Raw genomic sequence first — 22,476 nt, 5'->3', positions numbered from 1 at the left:
GAATTTTAACAACACAAAAAGCACCAGAAATGAATCTCAAAATAACAATCTTTTATTGTTTGCATTGCAATAAATTCCTGCGAATGCATCCCATTATCTTTTTATACAATTAAACACATAATGCCTAACTGTTAAGGTATCAGCCCAGCTGGTTACAGATGCAGTCCGCTGCCAGTCTGAACAGAGCTCGGCTGCCTTTTAATAATTACCCGAATAAAAGAAAAATAATGAAGTGCTGTAGATTGCTCATCCAAACTGGTAAAAAGCTGTTTGCAAAGGATAACTACGAGGGGAGTGAGACACCAGGCTTTGCTAATAAATAATTCTCAGAAATATCAGCTCTCAATTTACTACTTGTACACAATGGGCCAGTCGAAACTTGCAGGATGAGCCAATTTGCCACAGCTCTTGTTTTGAGTCTTTGTGAAGCTGCTGTGCAAGCACAGTGGGGGCTGCTTGCATCTATCCCTGGAGTCAATCAGTGGGCCTTTGTTTCCCGCTGGTCAAAAATATCAGGTGGCTTTGAGAGTCTAATTATCAATGAAAAATTAAATTCGGTGCAGGAACATAGCCAGGAATTGCCCCCTGCCTTCTGCCCTCATTCATGGGGTGTGAGTATCAGGATATTTGTTATAATTCAAAATGTATTCAAGCCAAATTGGGAACTTCAGGGGTGGGAAAGACAGAAACCAAAACGTGAAAACGGGAAGAGCCTCACTGGCAAATCAGCAAATTTCTCCTTCCGCTCCCTTAGCAAATGGGGTGTGCAGCCCTAATTGTGCAAAGTGCTTTCTCAGAAGCGCCGCCCATCAGGGATTTCTCATTAGGAATTGTTAAGGCGAGTTTATACCTACGTGGCTCCACGGTTTCCTGGCCTTGGGGAAGTTTGTAAGTTGAATAAACTACCAAATCAGGTCTGGCTCTCACAGGAATGGAATAGGCAGAAGTAGAGACATCTGTCAGGGCACAGAGACTAAAACCCTCAGAAGAGGCATGATCCGAAGATAGGGAGAGAGCGCTGGCCAGCCTGCCACCAGCGCCTCTTGCTCAGCGACCCCCTTTCAGCTTCACAGATCACAGAAACCAGAAGCTGATACGCAACAACCTCTGACCAAGGTCTTATGAGTAGAGTACAAAGCCACTAGGAATAGTGCACAATGGCCAGGTAAAGCTGTAATGCTCATCCATCTCCCATTCAACACGGAGAGACAAACCAAGCATCTCAAATGCTCACCATGGAGCAGGTCTGGGCTCCTGCTTACATCAGCCTTTCAGCCCTGTGGTGTAAGTCAATCCAGAAAAAACAGTCCTGGACACTGCAAACAGCGTATTTCTTTACCTGTTGATCATTTTCTGGCAATCAACATTCTTAATTTCTCACAAGGGGGTGAATCCTCTTCCCAACAGGACAATAACCACTGAAGCGGAGAGGAAAGCATGACAAAGATGCGCAGCAGCTCTGCTTATTCACTTCCCCATCACTGTCTTTGCTCTTGAGCACATGTATGAAACGCAGCCACCCGCCAGGTCACAGGTGAGCAATCATCTGGGCGGCTGTCCTCACCTGCAGACTCAAGGGGCTGTGCACAGCCCAGGAGAGGACCCCTCAAAAGCCTCTTCCCCAACACTATCTCACTGAACTTGACCCCCTACCTTCACAGTTGTTCTTGGCAAATGTTGGGTTCTACCCAAAGAACTGAGCACACGCGATTCATGGGTGAGTAGTCCTGTCTGTGTACGTATCCCATGTCCCACATCCTTTTGATTACAAGATATTTGGTTTTGCTGAAGGAAACTGATGTATCAGGAGAGAAGGATCCTGGGACAGAAAGACTTACAAGAGAGAAAACAGTAGGAGAAACAGCGACATACTGCTAGTGAGCTGGTACAAGCATGGCTGTACCAAAGCCTTGTAACTCTTCAGGCTCTTAAGCTGTGTTTGCAGCAGCACAGCAAGGAACTCTGCCAGAGGCCTTCAGGTAGCTAAAAACCTCTGTCAGATTAATCCTCCCCAACAAAGTGCACAGTTGGTAAAAGGGATCATAACTGTTCTTCAAACCACAAGAAGGTGTATCTGCACCACTCACTGTATATGCAAATATGTTAAATGAGGCCTGAATGGCTCTCCTCAGCAGAGGAAACATGGGTGGTGCCTCTATTTTCCAACCTAGAAGTTCAGGGGAGCTCAGAGCCACTCTGCGCATCAACTGGAGCTGGGAGGCAGCAGGCACTGGATGTCCTTGTCCTCTCTGTGCTCAGGACTTTCCTTTTCTGCAGCAAAATTCCTTAAGCATTTGGTTAAACCACCTTCAATCTGCAAGCCTTCCTAGATATGCCCCTAGAAATCACTTCCAGCTCCTCCATCCCTGATACACAAGATGAAACATGGCAACTGCTCTGAGCTGTCTGTCCTGAGAGCTTTCCTGAGAGGACCTAACCAAAAGGAGACCGTTGGCCACCCAGGCACCAAGCAGAACAACCATCTCCAGACCAGACCGTCATCTAACAGAATACTCTGCATTTGTATTGGTTTTGGATGGCCGCACGGTTTGGACACTAATTTTTGTTCTAACATCAAGCCCTTGGAGACTGCACACTAAACACACAGCAGATCGGAGCAGTGGAAGGGTAGAAGTGGATAGACAGAGGGTGCTTTGTCATTCCGGGTTTAATAACAGCTCCCGGTTGCCTGTCTTCTCACTGAGAGCTTGGTGGCAAACATGAAAGGCGTTCTGCAACCCATGAAAACCCAGTCCTATAGACTTTGCTCACACATTGCTGTCACGGGGGCTGTTCCACAGTTAAAGGGTATCCACATGTGTAAGGGATGGTAAGTGTACGGAAGTATTTGCGGCATTGGCTCCAAAGTTGGCTCCTGCCCCAATAGGGTCTGCTGACACCTCATCCCCCTGCGCCTCTTCTCCACGCCGGCTGCTCTGCTCAGGAATCGCAGCCCTGGACTTCACCAGCTAAACTCGGCCAGATAAATACAGAGAAATTTGTCCTTACAGCAGGCAAAAAGCTATTAGAAAAATGTTTTAAACAAATGCATTTTAAGATTTTTTTGTTCTTTCTTCCATAACAACTGGAACACCTCAAGATAGTTTTAAACGCTGTTTAAGGTTGCATCATACATTTTATACCATAAATTATTAAATGACTTAATGGACAATGCATTAGAAGGAAAACAGGCAAATTACAGAATAATTTAACTGTTGCAAAGAAACAGAGCAACTTGCAGGACGTAAAACACTCTATTTTGACACAGAATGCCTGAAGCTAAAGCAATTAAGGCTGCAAAATATTGCCGGCTGACATGATGTGTATGTAAATTTGTCATTCATTGGCAAGGGTTTGTAACAATCACAAGTAATGTGCACAATAAAACAACCATGTGGTATAAAATGCTTTCTGCTAAGAGTACTCGGAAAATGGTGGTTATGTATCATTTAAGCGTATCATTATTATACATATAGTAGTTGTTTATGACAAAAGATAGCGGTAGCTCAAACAAAGATAGCCCTTCGAAATATTATTTACCATTATTTGTGTGCAGGATCATGAAGGAAATATTTTTTAAGTTCCTTTTAAGAGCTACTGCGAGCTTTTCACCAGAGATTCGAATTCTAGTGAATCAGCCCCTCCAGGCTAGTTTAAAAAAGCTCACAAACTCCCTGCACTTTGCCAGGAGAGCTAGCGAAGAAAGAGATGCCTGAAAGATGCCAATACTTATATGGTTGAGTCAGTTATTTTAGGTAAAAGTGAAAGCAATAAAAGAGGCAATGAGACCTTTGAGCCCCCATCAAAAAGCAGTAGATTTAACTATCGATCTTCCCGATCTGTACATCTGCGCAAACTGCCCAACTCAAGAGCAAGGGAGCGCCCGCAGTGCCGGGGGTGAGCCCGACTCGTTGGGTGCCGGCGCTCCTCCCCAGAGCTCCTGAGAAGCAGGACCCGCTTGTTCACCACGGTCCTTTTAACAAGGCAGACAACACCTTCCACCCAGGTATCACAGCTTCTGCTATGGCCTCTACAGAACAAAAGAATTAAAAAACGCAGTCCTGGGGAGCCTGGGCTCAATCCCAAGCCCTTTATTTTATGAAGAATGGAAAAGAAACTCAAAGAGAAGGCAGTGGAGGAGGCTGAGATCCCCTCAGCCAGCCCTCAGCTGGCTCTCCCGTGTCCCAGAGGTGCTGCTGCTGCTTTCCAGCCCTCCCCACCACCGGACCCAGCCTCATCACCAGCTCCAGGGAGGGCATGAGCCCCCGGGCTGCCTCAGGAGCAAGTATGCTTGCGCATTCCATCCTGGATGGGGACACTGGTCAGTACGGGCAATCAGTAGCTTAAAAACACAGGACACACACCTGGACAAAACCTCACATGAAGCCCAACATAAGGAGCCCCAGCTTTCTGTACAGGGTGATGGGTCCCTGGAGGTGGAGGGGTTCCCTGTTTCAGCTCGTTTGGCCCTGGCGTGCAGAGCACAGCCTGCCAGCGCTGCCCGCTCTGCGAGCCCAGCTCCGTCTCCCAGCCAGACCGGGGCTCCTCAGCTCCTCGGGAGGCTGCCGCGTGCAAACCCTTCTCCAGCCAAACCTCCCTGTGCATCTGTGCAAAGCTGCCCCAGATGACATCCTTCCTTCCATCCATCTTATCATCTTATCTCCCTCTGCCTCAAAACCACCTCTTCAAGAACAGGGAGGACAAAATTGGTTTACCTGTAGATCTTTTGTTTCAGGCTGGTTTATCTTGACAGCTGATGGGTGAGACTACTGACTAGCAATGGCCCTTGACATGGGAGGAGCATGACCAAGGACTTGTCAGAAACACTAGGAGCTCTCAGGGGCACAGGCAGCTCAGTTCCCAGTGATATCTTATCCTCCACCAGCATCCCTCAGCCCACACAAAGAAATGGCCCAAACTGCCACACACTGCTTCTAGACCTTCAGCACCTTTTGGTTTTCCCAGTGATTTTGCTGATGAGGTGAATTAGGCTGTCTCCACAGTTTCGATACAATTTAGGAGACACTTTTCCTTAGGAAGGCAACAAGTTCATGTTTTAAAGTTCTGCTCTAGGACACATTTCCAGAAACCATCCAAAAGAATACAATAAGTCTTCACCAGAGTGAGACATGGGATTTCCCCGAGACAAGACTTTAACACCACATCTATTGTCTTTAAACACCCCATTTTTGGGTATAGAAAAGGAGCGGATACCCCAAAGTATCGTGTTTCATGGCAGGCAAGAGCAAGGCAAGCACCCACCCGGGATGCCCCTCTTCCCCTACACTGCATCCCGACAAACACATCCTGCTAAGGATGATGGCGACACAGCGACATCGCAGAAGGAATTTGGGGCAACTGAATTCCACCATGGTGGCTGCAAGTCAGCATCTCCTGTGTTCCCACCAAAACGTCAAGTTCAGCCAATAAAAAAGCCCTACAGTGCACCTGCTTAGGACTAACCTCTTCCTCTGGGGCTCTGGGCAGCTGTTGTTAGAAAATCGGCATTTCCAATTGCCGTGCCGGCACCAGGGCAGTTCTTGGCAAATGGCGATGCTGTAGCAGTACCTTGACACCTTGTCTGTTTTTCACGCAAGCTCCTCACTCTTTTTTTTCACGTCCCTCTCTTGCAGGTTGATGCAAAAGGGTAGGAGAAAAGGGTGCAGGAAGAGGGTGAATTTTAAACCATCTCTTCATATAAATAGAATAGGTTATGCATGCCTCTCTGAAGTACAGTATTAATCCCAATTGTGCCATAAAATATATATGACTCACTTGAGCCTTGTTCTCTGGTGAATTATGAACTATTATATCACTCATGGGATAAGTATTATGTCTCTTAAGAGACTATCACCTTTCCTCTATTTTATAATATAAAACTTCATTGAAACCTGCCGTGCCTGATATAAGCAACTTCTTGTGATGCACATTAAATCTTTTCCTTTTACAGCTTCCTTCGTTTAGCTGATATTCACGTCAGGGTGAGTTCTTTCAGATGTACCATAAGCATAAATTAGTATGTAAGAGAAGTAGTCGTTTAGCAGAATTTTTTCTTTAATAAATCTGGTGATATTTATATTTCATCACAGAGCAGAAAGATTTTTTTTTTTACACATTTAAAGATTTATTCCTGTAGTAAGTATCCAATTAATAGGGCTTTAGCATGCAGACAGGATTTGTATTTATGCTGAAGAAAATGTGTTCTCATTATACTTTTATTCTCATGTTAGATTTATTGTGGGTTCCGTTATAATTTATTTTAGTAGCTCCGTTTTCTAATTCTTTATATTTACATGTCTTTTCCAACAAAAATAATAATACATAAATAATACCTGACAACACTTTGCAGATTTTCTCTATTTGTATGCTTTAATTCTCCAAGCATCTTGGAATGGAAATGCTGTGAACTACAAAGGAAATCTCTATGTGATCTCTATTACATGAAAAATTACCATTTTTATATCCTCTTCACTCTGGCAAGTCCTTTCCAAGTTCCAGTTTGCAATGCATGAAAGTAGGCAAGAAATGGTAGCAAAACCAAATGCAACGGCACTTTCTGAGTAGGAATACTCACTACATACGCTTAACGTTTTCAATGTGGTGTTGTAATTAGTGGTGTCAGAGGACAGCTTGCTGCATTGCAGCAGAGAGCTCTTTCCTATTTACTGTCACATGTGTTTTTCCATAGGCTTTTTGGCTTGCTGGCATGGGGTTTGTGGTAACACAATCCCTACCACTGCTATTCTGCAAACGGCTGCCGAGAATGACGTCCGGTCGGTAACGCTTTGCCCAGTCCTTAACCCAGCCTGCTACACTTTCTGCTGCTGTGCAGAGGGATGGGAGTTTGCAGCTCTGGTGAGACCGGCCTCGCCAGTCGCCAACCAACACTTCAAACACGAGAAGATCTTATGCTGAGCAAGTGGTTCCGCACACACCGCATCTCCTAACAGAAAGGTTCCCACAGGGCGCTGTAAAGCCGCTTTCCCGGGGCTGTGCGGTGTAAGACATCTTTCTCGTGCAGCCTGTCCCAGAGATTTATCCCCAGCACTAATCCCAGCGGGTCAGGCTCTGCCGGCAGTCAGGCAGGGCACAGTCAGTGTATGCCCGGAGAAGCCAGCTGAGTTACGCCACAGACATAACGCTATATGTAAGAGCCAAATCTGGCCAAGTGCTGTTGCAGTAGACGCTGCTTTCATTTTGCAGTGTACCCTCTGCTGGGAAAAAAAAAATGACTTTGTGTTAGATATCACATCTAATTATTCCTGTTGGGCTGGCCCAGAGAAATGTCAACAGTGCATTGTAAGTGCTAATTGGGGTGTCCATGCTCTGCAGTAGATTTGGGATACAACACCCAAGACTGGAGAGGTTAAGCATGTTTTAGAATACTGTACTGTAATGAGCTTAGTCTCCATGGAAGAGGCACGGCTTTGCCGCACACACTTTGTGCTGCCTTGCCCAAGCCACACACCAGCGGGCTGGCGAAAGCAAGCTGCCCGTGGCCACCACCAGTCATCAGGAAAGGTGAGCGGTCTTCCCAGGGCATGCTGCCGAATGCTCGGCAAAACTGTGAGGTGAAGAGAGAAGGAAAGGAAAGAGAGAAAGGAGAAAGGGAAGAAAGGAAGAAAAAAAAACCCAAAGACTGCTAGAGTGAAATAAATAAAAACTTGCCAGTGTCCTTACCTTGCATCCCTCTGTTTTAGGCAGAAAACCTTAAGCTTATGTAAAGTAATATGGGTTGGAGCTGTCAGTGCCTATACTGGGGCTCCGTTGCAGACACATGCTTTGCCGCTTTTTCCCATAGACCCCTCTTATGCTTCTGATGAAATACTAATCCAGCCTTATTTCACAACTTCTACAGCAGAAAAACTGCATTGTTTTAATACAGGAACAGTGATGGTACTTGAACCCACAGTATCCAGCCAAACTACTAGTAGCAAATCCCCCAGTCTTCATTTTCCAAATTGCTCTGTCCTGCTTTAGAGCAGTTCGAGGGAAGCTGCCCATTTCTTTTGTGGTGCTGGGGTAGCAGAGTGTCTGCCGTGGCATCCTGGCTTTCTACACGCTCAAGCACCGAATCATCACTTTTACCAGGCAGCCCTTAAAACTTTCAGAAATTCTTCTTGTTAGTTCTTCACACAATGAAAACAAAGTATTTAAAGTTACAACATGCCTGCTACTCTTGGGCTATAAATCTGACAGGGAGCTACTCCATGCCCTTTTGTGTCATAGGGGATCTCTTGTGCCCCTCGGTGCATTTTTGCCACTCGCATGGGCAGTGTTGCATCAGGTCAGTATCCTGCTTTAAACAAACCCGTGCGTATCACAGAGGCCTTTTCATCTGCCAGAGGAGAGAGATGACCCTACAACAGGGTGTTACTCAGTGGAAACAGGGTTCAAGCCCAAAACGTTGTGCTTGTTCAGACATTGAGGCAACAGTATGAAAAGGAAATCTGAAAGACTATTGTAAGGACAAAGATGAGGCCTCAGATGTGTTCCTTGTTTCACACAATCCTGCCATCATTATGTCCCTGTATGCTAATGCAGAAGAGGTAGGCAATTATTCCCAAGCTTGCTTCACATTACTTGTTCTTCCTGACCTCAGATTAAAACGTAACAGTGCCAGACTCCACAGAAAATATAGGGCAAAACCTCACAGACAGGCTCTCAGCAAAGGGTTGTGCTGGCCCTGGGGACAAGGCCTGGGGAGGGCAACTGCAGGAGAGGTGCTGGCTCAGAAAGCTCTTCGAGCCATGAGCTGTATCCCTCCAGAGCAGAAGGCGCATGAGAAGCTGCGCTTCAACTGCGTGTATTCAAACAGGGAGATGAAGCTGCTCTCTGAGAGAGAGAGAATTCACTAAGTCCAGGATTTGCCAAACTGTTTTCAGCAGTGACGTCTTGAGGTTAGTCACCTGGGGAATCCTCTCTTTTAGGACAGTATCCTGAGGGAGCAGCTCCAGTTCCTTTTCTTCACTGCATATTCATAAAGACTGATGCAGCTGCGCAACTGAATCATAAATTCCGGTAATAGGTGTTTTACCCTGACCACGTGTGAAACGAGTGATAAGATGTCAGCTGAGCTGCCCACCCACCCTAGATGAGCAGACGTACCCACACGCTGCTGTGCAAAAGTCAGAGGCAGATGTTGTCCTGCATGTGTTTAGAATGATACTGCCCATGTGGACACCTGTGCCTGGTATGGAAGGAAGTGAGAGATATTTGCACATGCATGTCAAGCTGGAGAAAAGGCCACTTGAATTTACCTGGGGTCGTAACCGTGTACAAATCACTGCATGCCTGCATCAAGGTCTAGAAAGAGATACACATTGAACAGCTGAAAACCTGTCTAGAAACCATGTGCACACCGCCCAGATCTAGATATCTCTGTCTAATATTTTACATAGAAGATGTATACACTGCACTGCCACACAGAAACGCCCACTTCACATATACTGCAGAAAGTGAGGATGGCAAAGAAAATACCGCTCTCGCTCTGTACATCTTCTTCACTGTCTAGGTCCACTAGTTGTATTTTTGTTTGCATTCTGAAATAGCAGAAAACTGGGGGGGGGGGGGGGGATACAACAAAAAGTGAAATAAATATTTAATGTATCAGCACCTGTCATATAGTTTCTGTGCACCACCACTATCGATTTCCTGGTAGTTCTCCTTCCCTACCCAACTTCATTAAAGAATAAAAGTAAAGTAATAAGTCATTTCACGCTCTGTCTGACCATTATACAATAATAGCAAGATTTCATGTGAGGGTACAACATTATGCCCATCTGCAATCACAGTCTCTTTGCAAAAATCTCAATTCACACTTCACATGCAGCTAACCTTGTTACCATTCCCTTCCTAAATCCATCAGTCTTGCAGCTGCACGTCTTCACAGCCCAACATCTTAAAATTCATCACTTTGACACCCTCGCATCCCTACAGGTCAAGCTAAAGAAGCCAACCAAGAATAATTAAGGGGTACCCCAGATGTTTAGTTTACTTCTAGCTAACCTTTCCCAGAACCGGGTACAGTTCTCTCTTCGTAGACTAAAGATCCATGTAAGGTGCTTGTTTTAAGGGGACGAGACCTCCAACAAATTTCAGAGCTCTCCCCCCACCTTTTTTTTTTTTTTTTACAAGTATAGCTCTTTGTAGTTGGAATTTGAACAAGAAGCGTGATAATGAGTAGGTTCAGGGAAGGAAAGGTGTTATCTCATTAAGGTAATTACTAAGACATCCCCACCATTACCTCGGTTTGAAAATGTGGCAATTAAAGCGCCCTACATGGGCTCCCAGAGACAAGGGAACACGACAGCCTTGGACAACTTTTGCGTGGCCCGGGACGGGCGGGAGAGGAGCGGGGCTGCCGCCCGCCCCCGCCGCCGGTCCCGCGGGGCACGGCCCGGGGCAGCGGGAGGCGGGGGGAGGCCGGGAGCCGCCACGACGGGGCCCGCGGCTGCGCCCCCGGCAGAGCGCGGCTCCCCGTCGGGGCGGGCGCGGCGGTGGCGGGGGAGCCCCGGGGGTCCCGGCGCGCCCCGCATCCATCGCTGGCGGCGCAAAGCGCCTCGCTTGGGTTCCTTTGAAATCCGCTAATTTTGAGGACCGGCGTTTGTGCGCTTCCATTAATAGAAGCGGCTTGTGAAAAATAGGGCATATGAATATGGAAACGGTGTTTTAATGTGATGTGCGCTCCGCTGGACCTGCTCTCCGGCTGGAAATACGCAGGGACAGGCACTGGCTCCGGCTGCCCCGCGGCCCGTTCGACGGCGGGAGCAGCCCAAGGGAGGAACGAAGTTCAGGGGCTTTTTCGCGAAACGGGGGCACCGGGGAGCGGCGCCTTCGGGGGCCGCCCGCCCGCCCCCGGCCCCGTCTCGGTCCTGGGGGTTCTCCGGTCCCATCACATCTCCCCCGCCAGGGACCGCGGGGGTCATTTCGATGCTGTCCCCGAAACAGAGCAGGCGGTTCCGCCCGCGGGACGAGGGCGCGGGGCCGCCGCGGCAGGCCAGGTTTGCTGGGCCCCGCTTCCCTCCTAAGCGGGGCTCCACGTTAAAGAGGCTACTGGGGAAGAAACCCGGTGGTGTCACCGGCGGGAGACGCGAATTTAACAGCAGGACGGAACAGAGGCAGTGAAAAAGCCGTGTAATTCCAACCTGAAACGGTTATTCTCCGCCCATCCCGGCCAACCCTGGGCTGGGGATTTTTCTAACATTACGAAGGGGTTTACCCTTTCCACAGGTGAGCTCAGCCCGGCTGCACCCACTCCACGCCCTGGGCTGAAGCCGAGTTATTCGAGTGGGCTGCAATAAGGACTTAGGGCGACTTACAGCGTGCGTTCGCACAGAAGCGTCTTGTGAATTTGGAAGAAGATAAACTCTGAAAAGGGAGAAAATAACAAAAGTTAAAAGCCCACCCGCACAAGAAACAGTGAAATCTGTAGTAGCCGTAGGCAGCGCCGGAGCGGTAATACGGCGTTACACGCGGGCCGTCCGTGTAAACGCAACCGGGGTAACCGGCATGGCAGGAGACTCCGCTCGGTGCTGCTCGCTGGTTCCCAGCGGCTGAGCCGGACTCGCTTCCCCGTCTGGGAGAGCGGATTTGGCTTCCGTAGCACCCGGCGCCAGGATAAGCACCCTCGGAGCGGCAAAGACAACGCTCATTCCCGTGTCCCAGCCCATCGAAGTCCCCCTTCTCACTTTCTGCTCTAATGATGACCAAGCTAATCCCCCGGGAGGGTGGAGTAATTAGACATGATCCTGCTGCTGTATCCCCCAAGAGAGCCCTTCAGCCAAGAGCAGCACTGCAGCCTCCCCGCGGCTCTGCTGCCGGGAGGGCTCAGCCAGGAGCCGGAGTCGCCAAAACCTGCCTGAGAGTAGCAGGAGTTCTCCAAAGGAACCTCCTGTGTCGTGCCCACCCAAAAAAAAAAAAAAAAAAAAAAAAAAACAAAAAAAAACAGGTAGCCACAACACAGGAGAAACAAACCAAAGGGGAACCGGTGACAGGGAGACCAAAGGGGCTGCCGCGTCTCGCGCCGGTGTCAATCCGGAGCGATACGGGGGGGAGCGGAGCACCCCGCCGGCTGGAGCAGGAGCAACACTCAAACACCCGGGACAAAACCTTCGGGACGGAGCCCCCGCTCCGTGGTCTGAGAGCCGGGCCCGTAGCGGTCTGGTCCTGGCCTAGGACGGGGGCTTTCTCCCGGGCGGTGAGTGGCGGAGAGACCAGCCGGGCGACGCTTTGTCAACGGGAGCCTGTCTCAGCCTCCTCCGTCTCCATCACCGCCTGCCGGCAAGGGCCGGCCAAGGAGGCCGCGAAGTTCCCGGGGACGGAAGCCCCGCTTGCCGCCCGGCCGAGCGCTGCCTCCCGTGGCCCCGGGCCACGGCAGCCCCCGCGGGCGGGGCGGGGCGCCGGGGTCCCGCCGGGGCCGGGCCGGGCCGCTCCGCCTGGAGCTGTCCGTGGTGCTGAGGGCGGGCGGGGCCGCAGCCGCCCGGCTCGGCGCACGCGTGCCCCGGGGCCGGAGCCGCCCCGCTCCTCGCGGGACATTGCCCGGTGCGGGGAGAGAGCGAAGACCCCCCGCTGCCCCGCGGGCTACCGGTCCCCTGGCTTACACACCGCTCTTCCACAACCTCACAGTTTGTTTCCACGCTCAGCGCACCCGCAGCCAGGTCTTTTCCGGCGGGTGCCAGAATTTCCCGCGGTTTAAGGCTAAGAGAGCCCTTTCATCTGACAACAGATGGGTTGGTTGGTTTGTTCACATCCCCTTCCAGGGCCGAGAGCAGGTCCTGGCCCGGGAGAGGGCGGAGGTTGGAGAGGGACAGGGACTGCAGGAATTCAGCAGCTCGCCACCGAGTCTGAGGAGCGGTCCACTGCGAAAGTAAGCTGTCTGGGGGAGGAAAGGGGACGAAACCCGAACGGCGCGGCTGGAAAGCCACGGCCACCAGCGGCGCCGAACCGAGAGCCATGCGGGGAGGCGACCCCGCGTATCCCGGCCCGCCGCCCGGCTCTTTGTCCTGCCGCAGCGCGCCGAAATGCGCGCCCATGTGCCGGGTTGTTTTTTTAAACAAGCAACGGAGCCTTTTTCCTGCAAGGGCCACCCGGCCGGTCAGCCGCAGGGGCAGCCTGTGCCCCGGGTCGGCTCCTTCCCGGTGCAAACGGGGAGCGGGACAACTGAAGGCGGGTTTACATTTCCAGCCCCGCTTCCCAAATGGGCAACGAGGGAGTGAAAGGGAGCGATTCCTGCTCCAAACCTGCTCACGCGCACATTCCAGTTGGGTCTGGAAATATATTTCAGGGGGTCGCGGTTTCTCTCCCCCCTCCCCCCGCAGACCCTGCTTTAGGCACCGTCCGACACGGCAGCGGCAGCCCCCCAGCCCGGCCGTGCTCCCTTCTCCCTGCCCTCCCTCCTGCCCGCCGCGGTTCCCAAAGCACCAGGAGCCCCCTGCCCCTGCCCAGGCAGGCACCCCCCGGCCCCGGGCCGGCCCTGCTCGGGAGGGGCGAGTTGGGGGACCCTCATCTATTTTGCATGAACTTTCCTTCCTTATTCTCACTACTTTTCAGCGAGTTTGTGCAGGCAAAACCGAGCCCCGATTTAGCCATCGAGAAGAACGAGCTGGGAGCAGGTTTTCCACCGGGATCGCCTCCTTTCGGGAGAAAACAGCCCAGGATTTGCTGTTTAGACTCAGGAAAGGGCCCTAATCGAGCCCAAATGTCCTACCTCTTTCCCCAACCCGGATAGGATGCGTTTCCCGCAAAAGCCTCGGCGGCGAAGCGGGCTGCGCTGGCCACATGGGGCCCCGCTCCGGGATCGGTCCTGCCGGGGGTAATTTGGGGGGCGCGGGGGAATAGTCAGAGGCCGCCGCAACACGGGCAGAAAACGAGGTGGGCGTTCCCGACCCACTCCCTTTTTGTTAGATCAAGGCAGAGGTCAATATGGTTTTAACGCGAATTTATTAGCAGAGAAATCAGCAAGCCGCTCGCTAATTAGCAAAGCCCAAATAAACGTGCCCGGAGGCTTCTCTTTTTCTTTTTTTCGTTTTTTTTTTTTTTTTTTTTTTTCTCCTTCTTCTTCTATCTCAAAAGAAAGGGAACCCACGAGCAAAAATAGAGAGAGAAAAAGAAAAAAAAAAAAAAAGCCAAACCCTCAGAGGAGAAGATAATATGGGACTTTATGAATGTTTTATAGGTAATTGCTGTATAACTTTCTAATTTCGCAGGGGGGTGTTCACCTCCAAAGGCTGGAGCCAAAGCCGTCCCCAGAGCTCGGTGGAAGGTCACAGCCCCCAGCCCCGACCCGTAGCCCCTCTCCGGCCCCCTCTGCCCCCGCGGGACCCGGCGGCCGGGCGGCCCGGGCCGGCATGGGGCCGAAAGCCGCTCGGGAGGGAAGCTGCCTGCTAGGGGAAGGGGGGGGAGCAGCAACAAAGATCAAAAGCCGCCGGGGGCTCTGGGGCTCCGTGTCCGCCGGGACCCCCCCGCCCTCCCTGCCTGTTTCCCCTCGTTACTCACCCCGACCGCTGGGCGCTCGTTGCCTATCCCAGCTCGACGCGGAGACAGCTGCCGGGCCGGGGCCACGTCCCCAAGCCCGGCATGGCCCCGCCGCGCCCGCCCCCGGGGACCGGAGCCGTGGCCGGAGCCGGCCCCGGCCGCTTGCCGCGCCGCAGCCTCTGCCCACCGCCTTCCCGGGAAACCCGCCGCCGCCCTGCCCAAGTGTTTAAAATAACGGCGAGGGGCACGACACCTGCGCGGGGTTTGGTGTTTCCTTTAGAATACAAATCGAGAAAATAGCGCCGGTTAGGAAACAACGAGCCTAAAATTAAAAATAATAAGAATAATAATAAAAAAAGAAAAAGTGGCATTTGCCTTTTCTACTCCGAATTTCTTTCATTCTCGTCACGGGGAAAATTAGCTACCTTGAATTTCCACGTTTGTTAAAAAAAGATAAAGTTTATTTCTTTTTTTTTTTTTCGGTTTTTCCCTGTAATTTTTCAGTCACAAAAAAATCTATATTTTGTCATCTAAGCATTTATTTTACTGAATCCAAAAAGACATGAAAAGGGAGAGGGGAGAATCACGTTCGTTCGTTTTAAACTAACGTATAGAAGTGATTTTTTTTTCCTTTTTTTGGACGACATATAATAAATATGATATAGCACTCAGCACTCGGTCTGTACAATTCTGTTCGCATTAGGGAGCATGCCACTTTTCAATAAGAAAAGAAAAAAAAAGGTCATGAGAAAAATCAGTGCAAAGTTCTCCGTTCCCCCGGTCTTCTCCGCCGGGCGGGGGTCGAGGCGCTCTCATTCCCTCCGTCCTCCGCAGCCGTTAGTCTCTCCGGCGGGCTCGGGCTCCCTTCTCCCTCTCATCCTCCTCCTCCCCCTCCGTCCCTCTCTCTCTCCGAGCTCCAAGTCCTGCCTCGCAGGAGCCGGGGTCGGCGGGTCGCCCCGCGGCTCTGCCCGCCTTCCCCCGCGTGTGGTCGTTTCACTTACGGGCTCGGCTCTGGGTTCACGGTTCAAGAGTCCCTGCTCTGACTGATCGCCTCCCTCGGTGGCCGGTGGCTGCCTGCAGAAGCTCCTGCCCCTCGGCTTCCCCTCGCTTCCTCCTCTGCGGTGCTGGGGCTTGTTTGGGGACGGGGAGGGGGAAGGGCTCGTTGCGGGGACCGCGGTGCCGCTTCACCGGGGGTGCGGGGTGCCGGGCATGGGGTTGGCCAGGGGGTTGAGGGCCGGCTGCCCGCCGGGTCCCAGCCCGTGGATCAGCACCCGCGGCACTAGCGGCCGCTGGAGCTGGGGGTGCGGCGCGGGGGGAGTCCGGTACATGCTGCTGTACATGGCCGCGGCCGCCGCGGCCGCCGTCGTGCTGTCCATGCTGCCCAGCAGGCTGGGGTGGTAGAAATAGGGCGAGGGGAACATTCTCTGCAGGGCCGAGTAGTTCCCGGCCTCGGCCAGCAGCTCCAGGCCCACCGCCGTCTGCCGCTTCCACTTGGTCCTGCCGGGGGGAACAAGAGGCGGCTGCAGGGCGGGCGCCGCGACGGGGCACCCGGCCCGGTTGCGCGGGGCTCCGCAGCCGGCGACCCCCCTCCCCGGCACGGCTCCGCGCCACCGGGGCTCAGCCGGGACGAAACGGCCCCGCGGGTCCGCACACGGCGCGACCCCCAAACCGTGCCCAGCTCTTCCCCCTCCCCCCCCCCCCCCAAACCTCACCCTCCCGACACATGCACACGGCGACTCCGGCCAAATTAATAACCACGGCACACGGTTAGATCGCAGCGCGCTGACACTAATGGTTTCCGACAGAATTAGGGTGGCTGCAACCGTATGTAATGAGAGAGAAAATTACAGCAGCGGTGACAGGGGCCGGACCCCCCAGCCTGCCGCCGGGGAGGGCGCGGGGCTGCCGCGGGGCGCTCGCCGCATCGCCCCGGGCTGCCGCGGGCCAGGGGCACAGAGGCGCTCACCCACCCCCCCGGGTCGCCGCCCCGCCGGGGCCCGCCTTACCTCCGGTTCTGGTACCAGGTTTTCACCTGCGTGTCGGTGAGGTTGAGGGCGGCGGCCAGGTCCATGCGGTCCTGCACGCTCAGGTACTTCTGCCGCTCGAAGCTGCGCTCCAGCTGGTTGAGCTGGTGGTCGGAGAAGGCGGTCCGCGCCTTCCGCGGCTTCTTGGCCCGCACCGGCGGGCTGTCCCGGCTGCTGCTGATCTCCCGGTCGCCCTCCTCCTTTGTCCCTGCGAGGGAGCCGAGGAGCGGTGAGGGCCGGCGGGACACCGGCTCGGCCCCCGCCCCGCCCCGCAGCGGTTACCGGGCCCCGCCGCCCCCTCCCCGGGGGGCTCCTCCGGGGCATGAGGGGCACGGTCAAATACGGCGAGCCGTCCGGGGGGCGGCGGGATTTCCACTCTCCGCTCGCCAACTACAGGGGTTTCGTTATTTTCTCGCCCTCTCCCCCCGGCCCGAAATGCCGGGAAATCGATATGTCAATCCGGCTCCGCTCGGGCCCGAGTTTGTGGCGCTCCTTGATCTTCCCCGCAGGAAGAACAATAATCTCCCTAATTGACCCACTGGGGAGGTTGGTGCACACAAAAAAAAAATGGCCAGACCAGACTGTACATCTGGTTTGGGCACTCTTATGCTAATGCTAAAAGAGGAAAATGAGCGTCACACCCGGGCGTCTCGCTGCTTGGTCAGCCTGGCAAAAATATCTCAATGGGGTAAAATTAGAGAAATGTGTCCTGTCACCTCTGGGCTGAACCGGGCTGCCTGAGAGGGAGAGCAGCTCCGCCGGCACCGCGGGGAAAATAGCCCCTCTTCCCTGCCTCGCCTTTGCTCGCTCTTTCCCTTCCTTCCCCTTCCTCTCCCCACGCACACACCGCTATTTTCATTTACGAATCCCGCACGGCAGGGGCTTCTCCATCAGCACGAAATTCGTAATAATAATAATAATAATAATAATAATAATAATAATAATAATAATAATAAAAGACGGAGAAATAAACCTTCCTCTCTGGGCGCGGGGAAAATCCGTGTGTTTTGCAAAACGCACAAAAGCCCTCCAACCTTCCGCTGCGTATCGCGGGCCGATTTTTTTATTATTATTTTGTTTCTAATTAAAAGTTTTTTTCGTTTATTTGGCATTGGCTTTTGGGGAGGTGGGATTTTTTTTTTTCCTTATTTTTATTTTAGGTCGAATGAGCAAAAATTAAAAGGCTGAAGGCAGTAAGTGCAGCTGTGCCGCCTGTTCTTAGAAAGCCGGAGAATCATTTATGCGCATTTGCATTAAAAATAAATACATTCGGTTTTCCAAAGCGATCCCACCGCTCCTGCTATTTTCTTAAAAACAGGGAAGTTAAATAAAAAAGAGGAGGAAAGGCCACCAGAGAGAGAGGGGGAAAAAAAAAAAAAAAAAGAAGAAAAAAAGCTATTTATTTAATTTCCTACCGATCTTAAACCCGAGATAGTAGGGTACACCGACAAACCCCGGCAGAGTGGAGCGCTCCTACCGCAGATTTTCCCCCGATTTTTTTTTCGTTTCACCGATGTGGCCGAGCGCCGCGGCCCCGGTTTTCACGGCGGCCGAGGCGATGCGGGACCGGGCCAGGCCGTACTCACCGTGGCATTTGATGTCGCTCTGCGTGTCGTCGCGCTTGTCGAGCTTGGCTTTGCCGTCCTCCTGCTCGAGTTTGGGCCTGAAGCTCTCCGGGGCCGCGCTGCCCTCCTGCTTGGGGGTGTGATGGGGAGAGGGGACGCTGGTACTGTAAGGTGCACACGCCGCCAGCGGTTTGCTGTCGCCCAAAATGTCCTTAATTAAAAAAGAAGAGGTGGAAGTCCTGGGGCCGGAGCTGGCCGAGCCCAGCTGGGGCGGCGGCGGCTGCGGGGGCGACGGCTGCAAACTCGGCGGCGGCGGCGGCGGGTGCGGGCCGAGGTGGAGGTGGTGCGGCGGCGGCGGGAGGCTCTCCGCCACCCCCAGGTGCGGCTCGGGGTGCTCCATGCTCACCGAGATGGGCGACGAGGGCGCCGTCCCCACCGTGTCGATCTCCGAGCAGGGGGACGGCGTGGCCTGGCTCCTAAAATCCGCCGGCCGGCCGTCACCGTGGGGGCGAAAGTCTCCGTTCATGACTCCGGGGCTGCCGGTGCTGCCGCCCGACAGGATCGTGTCTATCCCGAAGCTGGACCCGCTCGGTCCCTCCATGGCGGACCGCTTAGCGCCGCGCCCGCATCCCCGGGGGCGGACGCGGGGGTCGCACCGGGGGAGGAAGGGGAGGGGAGGAATCGGGGGGGTGGGGGGGGAGGAGGAGAAAGCGGGTTACCCCAACCCGCGCACCGGCGGCGCGAGGGGCACTTAATGCGGAGCCCCCGCCGAGCACCGCATCGCCGCCGGGCCGGTTCGCCGCTAACCCAACTTTGTTGCGGGAAGTTGCGGGCACGGAGCGGAGCGGGGCGGACACCGGCCACTGCGGCGCGCCCGCCCGTGCCCACCGAGCTCCTCTCGGCGGCGGCGACTCCCCCCGTGACGTCACGGCCGCCGCGTCCCCCCGTCCCCCCCGCCTACCTCCCCCGCCGTTTATTATAAACCCGGGCTTTTGCCGCCGCCGCTGCCCGCCCCCATTGGCGGAAGGCCGAGCGGGGCTGACGTAACTCGGGCGGCAGCCAATCAGCGGCGGCGGCGGCGGGGACGGGCGCGGGAGGGGGGGGGGGCGCGCCTCCGGCGCGCACCCCCCCTTCCCGCGCCCGTCCCCGCCGCCGCCGCCCCGTCGGATCCCGGTTCCCCGGCCACCGGCTCGGATCCCTCGGAGACCATCATCCGGTGTTCCCGGGACGGTTCCCTGGTTGAATGTCAGAGTAATGGGAAGTGCCAGTGACAAGACGTCGTATTAATCCTGATGAAGTGGCGTGTCAACCTAATTAGCGGAGTAATTATAAAGGTGGTAATGAATGATTTAGAGTTCTCCGAGCTATCTTTTAGTACGAATTACCATTTCCAGGCCCTTATGAAGCCCACCCCGACAACTCCCCTCCCTGCCTCCAGCAGTCCCGGGACCTGACCAGTCCCGAAAGCCCTAAACCTCGGGGAAGCAAAGGGACGGGGCAGAGCAATGGGGGCGCAAGGCAGGATTAGGACAGGATGAGCTCAAGGGACATTGTTCGGGTGGTGGCGTTCAGCGACGGCACTGGGTAATGCCTCAGGTGTGGGGTCGCTGACACCCCGGCCCCGCAGACAACGGCTGCCCCGGTGATGGGAACCCGCCGCCAGCCCGGGGCGAGGAGTGAGGAGATGCCGGGTCCCTTCTTACCGCCCCACCCCGTCCTGCCTGCCCCATACCGGGAGTCCCCCCGCCCGACCTTGCGCAAAGGTTGCGCGGGTGTACCCTCAGCCCGTTTCCCACCGCGGTGCGTTTTCTGGGGAAGCCGTCCGGCTCAGAGCTACAGAGGGACGCGGGGAGGGCATGGGGGGTCCGGGGAGCGCGGGGGGGCGCGGCGAGCCGGTAACTCGTTGAGGGTGTTTAGATCCGATGTGAGACGCCGCAGCCCCGGGGCAGCGGTGCGGGGTGAGGAGCCGCGCCCCGACGGCAGAGGTGCCGATGCGGAGGGCACCGCGGCCTTCAGCTTCGCTTCCGACGGCTTGGGGCCGGCCTGCCCTCGTGGGGTGAGCCGAGGAGCTTCTAGGTCCTCGCTGCTAAAAAACGCCGGGCCTTCCCTGGGATTCACCGGTGTCACACCCGAACCGCACCGGCCTTCGCTGGGTGCCGGGGCGGAGCAGGTACCGGCCCCGCTCCCGCACTTCGTAAGAAGTTTTTCGACGCAGGAAACCCTGCCCGCTGCTACCGAGCAGCCTCCGCTCCACCCCGACGGCCCCGCATCGCCGCCCGCCGCCCCGCGGGCAGGCAGCCGCGGGGGGCCGGGGGCAGCCAGGCGTACCGTTTGTCCCGGGGCTTTAGGCTCCGGTTCTGAGCCCGGAGGCCGGTGAGGGAGAGGAGGCTGTGAGCCCGGCGGAGGTGCAGGGCCGCCCGTGTCCGCTGGGCGGCGGTGGCGGCCGCCCCCGTTGTCCCCGACGGGCGCCCGGCGGGGACGGAGCGGAGGTAGCGCGGGTCTCGTCGCCCCGGCGGGAGAGGGGTTGGCGTCACGGCGGGGTGACTTCCTGCCAGCGCGTCCCTACAGATCGGGGAGCTTGAAGGAACGAGGAGAGGAAAAAGGGATAGAAGAAATAGGGGGGAAAACGGAGAAAAATGAAAGAACGGGAGAAAGGGGGCAAACATATTTAAATATCTGCAAATGCACAGGCAGGTTTCCTGCGTCAGGAAAACAGCCCGCGGCGGCCGTATTTATCCTGCTGTCTTGGTTTGCAATTTACCAAAAGTATGTCCTAATTATCCCTAGGGGAATGCGGGATCCGAGGTAATATGTTACACTAGCATAATCCTTTAACTCACAATACACTTCCCCGTCTCGGAATCGGGATTTAGGGCTTAAAGTCATGTTCCTGAAGAGTGAACACCTTTCATTTCCTTCCTCCTATTTTTTAATCCTCGACTCCATTGTGCAGAAATATTCTGGGGGAAAGCGGCGGCGAGGACCGCCCGGGGCAGCCGCTCCGCTCCCGGCCGGGCCCCGCGGCAGCCCGCAGCGCCGGTAGCCTCGGCCTCTCCTGCTCCTCCGGCGGGCACCACGGGCGGGTTCGGACTCCCAGAAGCCCGGTCAGCCCTACGCGGGGGCATCGCACGCAAAAGGCCTTCCACCTCCTACTGGCACCTTACGCGGGCGCGGAGGGCAGCGGGACTCCCTTTGCACTTGTTGAGGCCGGGGGTGGATGCGGGACAGCTGCAGTCCCGTGTCCCCGCAGCCCCTGGCTAGGTAACCCCCCTTTCCCCATCTCATCCCACCCGTCTGACTGCGGGCAAAGCCAAGGAGCTCTCTCCCCCGCCAATAAATCAGCAATAGCCGAATCAAAGCGATGAGCGAAGGTGCCACTCAGACGAGTCGGACGGGGGCCCGCTCGTTAATTAGCAAGCAGTTAATTAGAGCGGCACTTTGAGCGCTAATCAATGGCTCGATGGAGGCTGGGGGCAGCGAGCGGCAGGGACGGGGTATCATGTGCCGGGCCGGGGGGTGCCGGCTCGGCAGCCCGTCCCTGCCCGGGGGGGGGGGGGGGGGGCCGGCAGAGGCACCACGGACCGGCCCCGAGCTGGGCCCAGCGGGGTTCGGCCCCGGGGAGCCGGGAAGGGGCTGGTGCGGAGCTGCAACCGCCCCTTGGCCCCCGACGGGAAGCCCCGGACCTACCGAGGCGGACCCCGAGGAGCGGGGCTCGGGGGGTCCCTCCGCGAAGCAGCTCGGGGCTGGCAGGACGCAGCATCCCGGCCCCGGGATAGGTTGCTCCCCGCTTGGATTTTGGTGCGCAGCCGTGTTGGCTCATTGGCAGCCTCGCAGCTCGGAGAGAGGGTGGGCCGGGAGGGGCCGAGCCCGTTGTACTGTGAAATTTAACAGTCTGAACATCCCTTTATTAAAAGCTGCTGCTTGACATTTACACAGTGCCAACAGACTCGCCGTCTAATCCAGGCGAAAATATATTGTACCTCGGAGTAATTGGGGCCGTTGCAAGAGACGCTACAGAACGTTTCCCAGCGGGAACAAAACGGCGCGGAGCGGCGCGGAGCCAGGCGCGGAGCGAGCGCGGCCACGGCCCGCTCGTCCCCGGCCACCCCGCCGCGCCCGGGCGGCGGCTCTCCGCTGCCCTCCGCCTTTCCCTTAAGGGGAAAAAAAATAAAAAAGAAAACCAAAAAAAGGCGAAGAAAGTTAACTTTCTGCTCCAAAAAATTAATCTCAACGTTTAGTGCTACTGTTTTTCTTTTGTCAAATGTTTCCCCCGATGCAGGCTGAGGACATGATCAGAAATGCTCAGGGAGCAGAAAGCACATTGATTTCAGCTTGTTCTGTCCGCAGACAGGCCCTGACAAGGTTGTTAGAACAGTTGGGGAGGTCTCTACAATCACTTAATTACCAAAGCT

At 54.9% G+C, this 22,476-nt stretch overlaps 1 protein-coding gene across 1 annotated transcript; it reads right to left on the bottom strand.

Moving 5' to 3' along the window:
• Positions 1–15,659: 15,659 nt before the first annotated feature.
• Positions 15,660–18,665, bottom strand: BARHL2 (BarH like homeobox 2; the record flags this gene model as incomplete). Its single annotated transcript, XM_082484220.1, has 3 exons — positions 15,660–15,972; positions 16,482–16,707; positions 18,086–18,665. 3 exons carry the CDS (start codon positions 18,663–18,665, stop codon positions 15,660–15,662), a joined length of 1,119 nt encoding a protein of 372 aa, XP_082340346.1.
• Between the last annotated feature and the right edge of the window lie 3,811 nt (positions 18,666–22,476).

This window comes from Vanellus vanellus (genome assembly GCF_965231255.1).
Source record: "Vanellus vanellus genome assembly, chromosome: 5".
In the NCBI taxonomy this organism is placed as follows: Eukaryota; Metazoa; Chordata; class Aves; order Charadriiformes; family Charadriidae; genus Vanellus; species Vanellus vanellus.
Note: the sequence above shows the minus strand (reverse complement) of the source record. Positions and strands in the feature narration are given on the sequence as shown.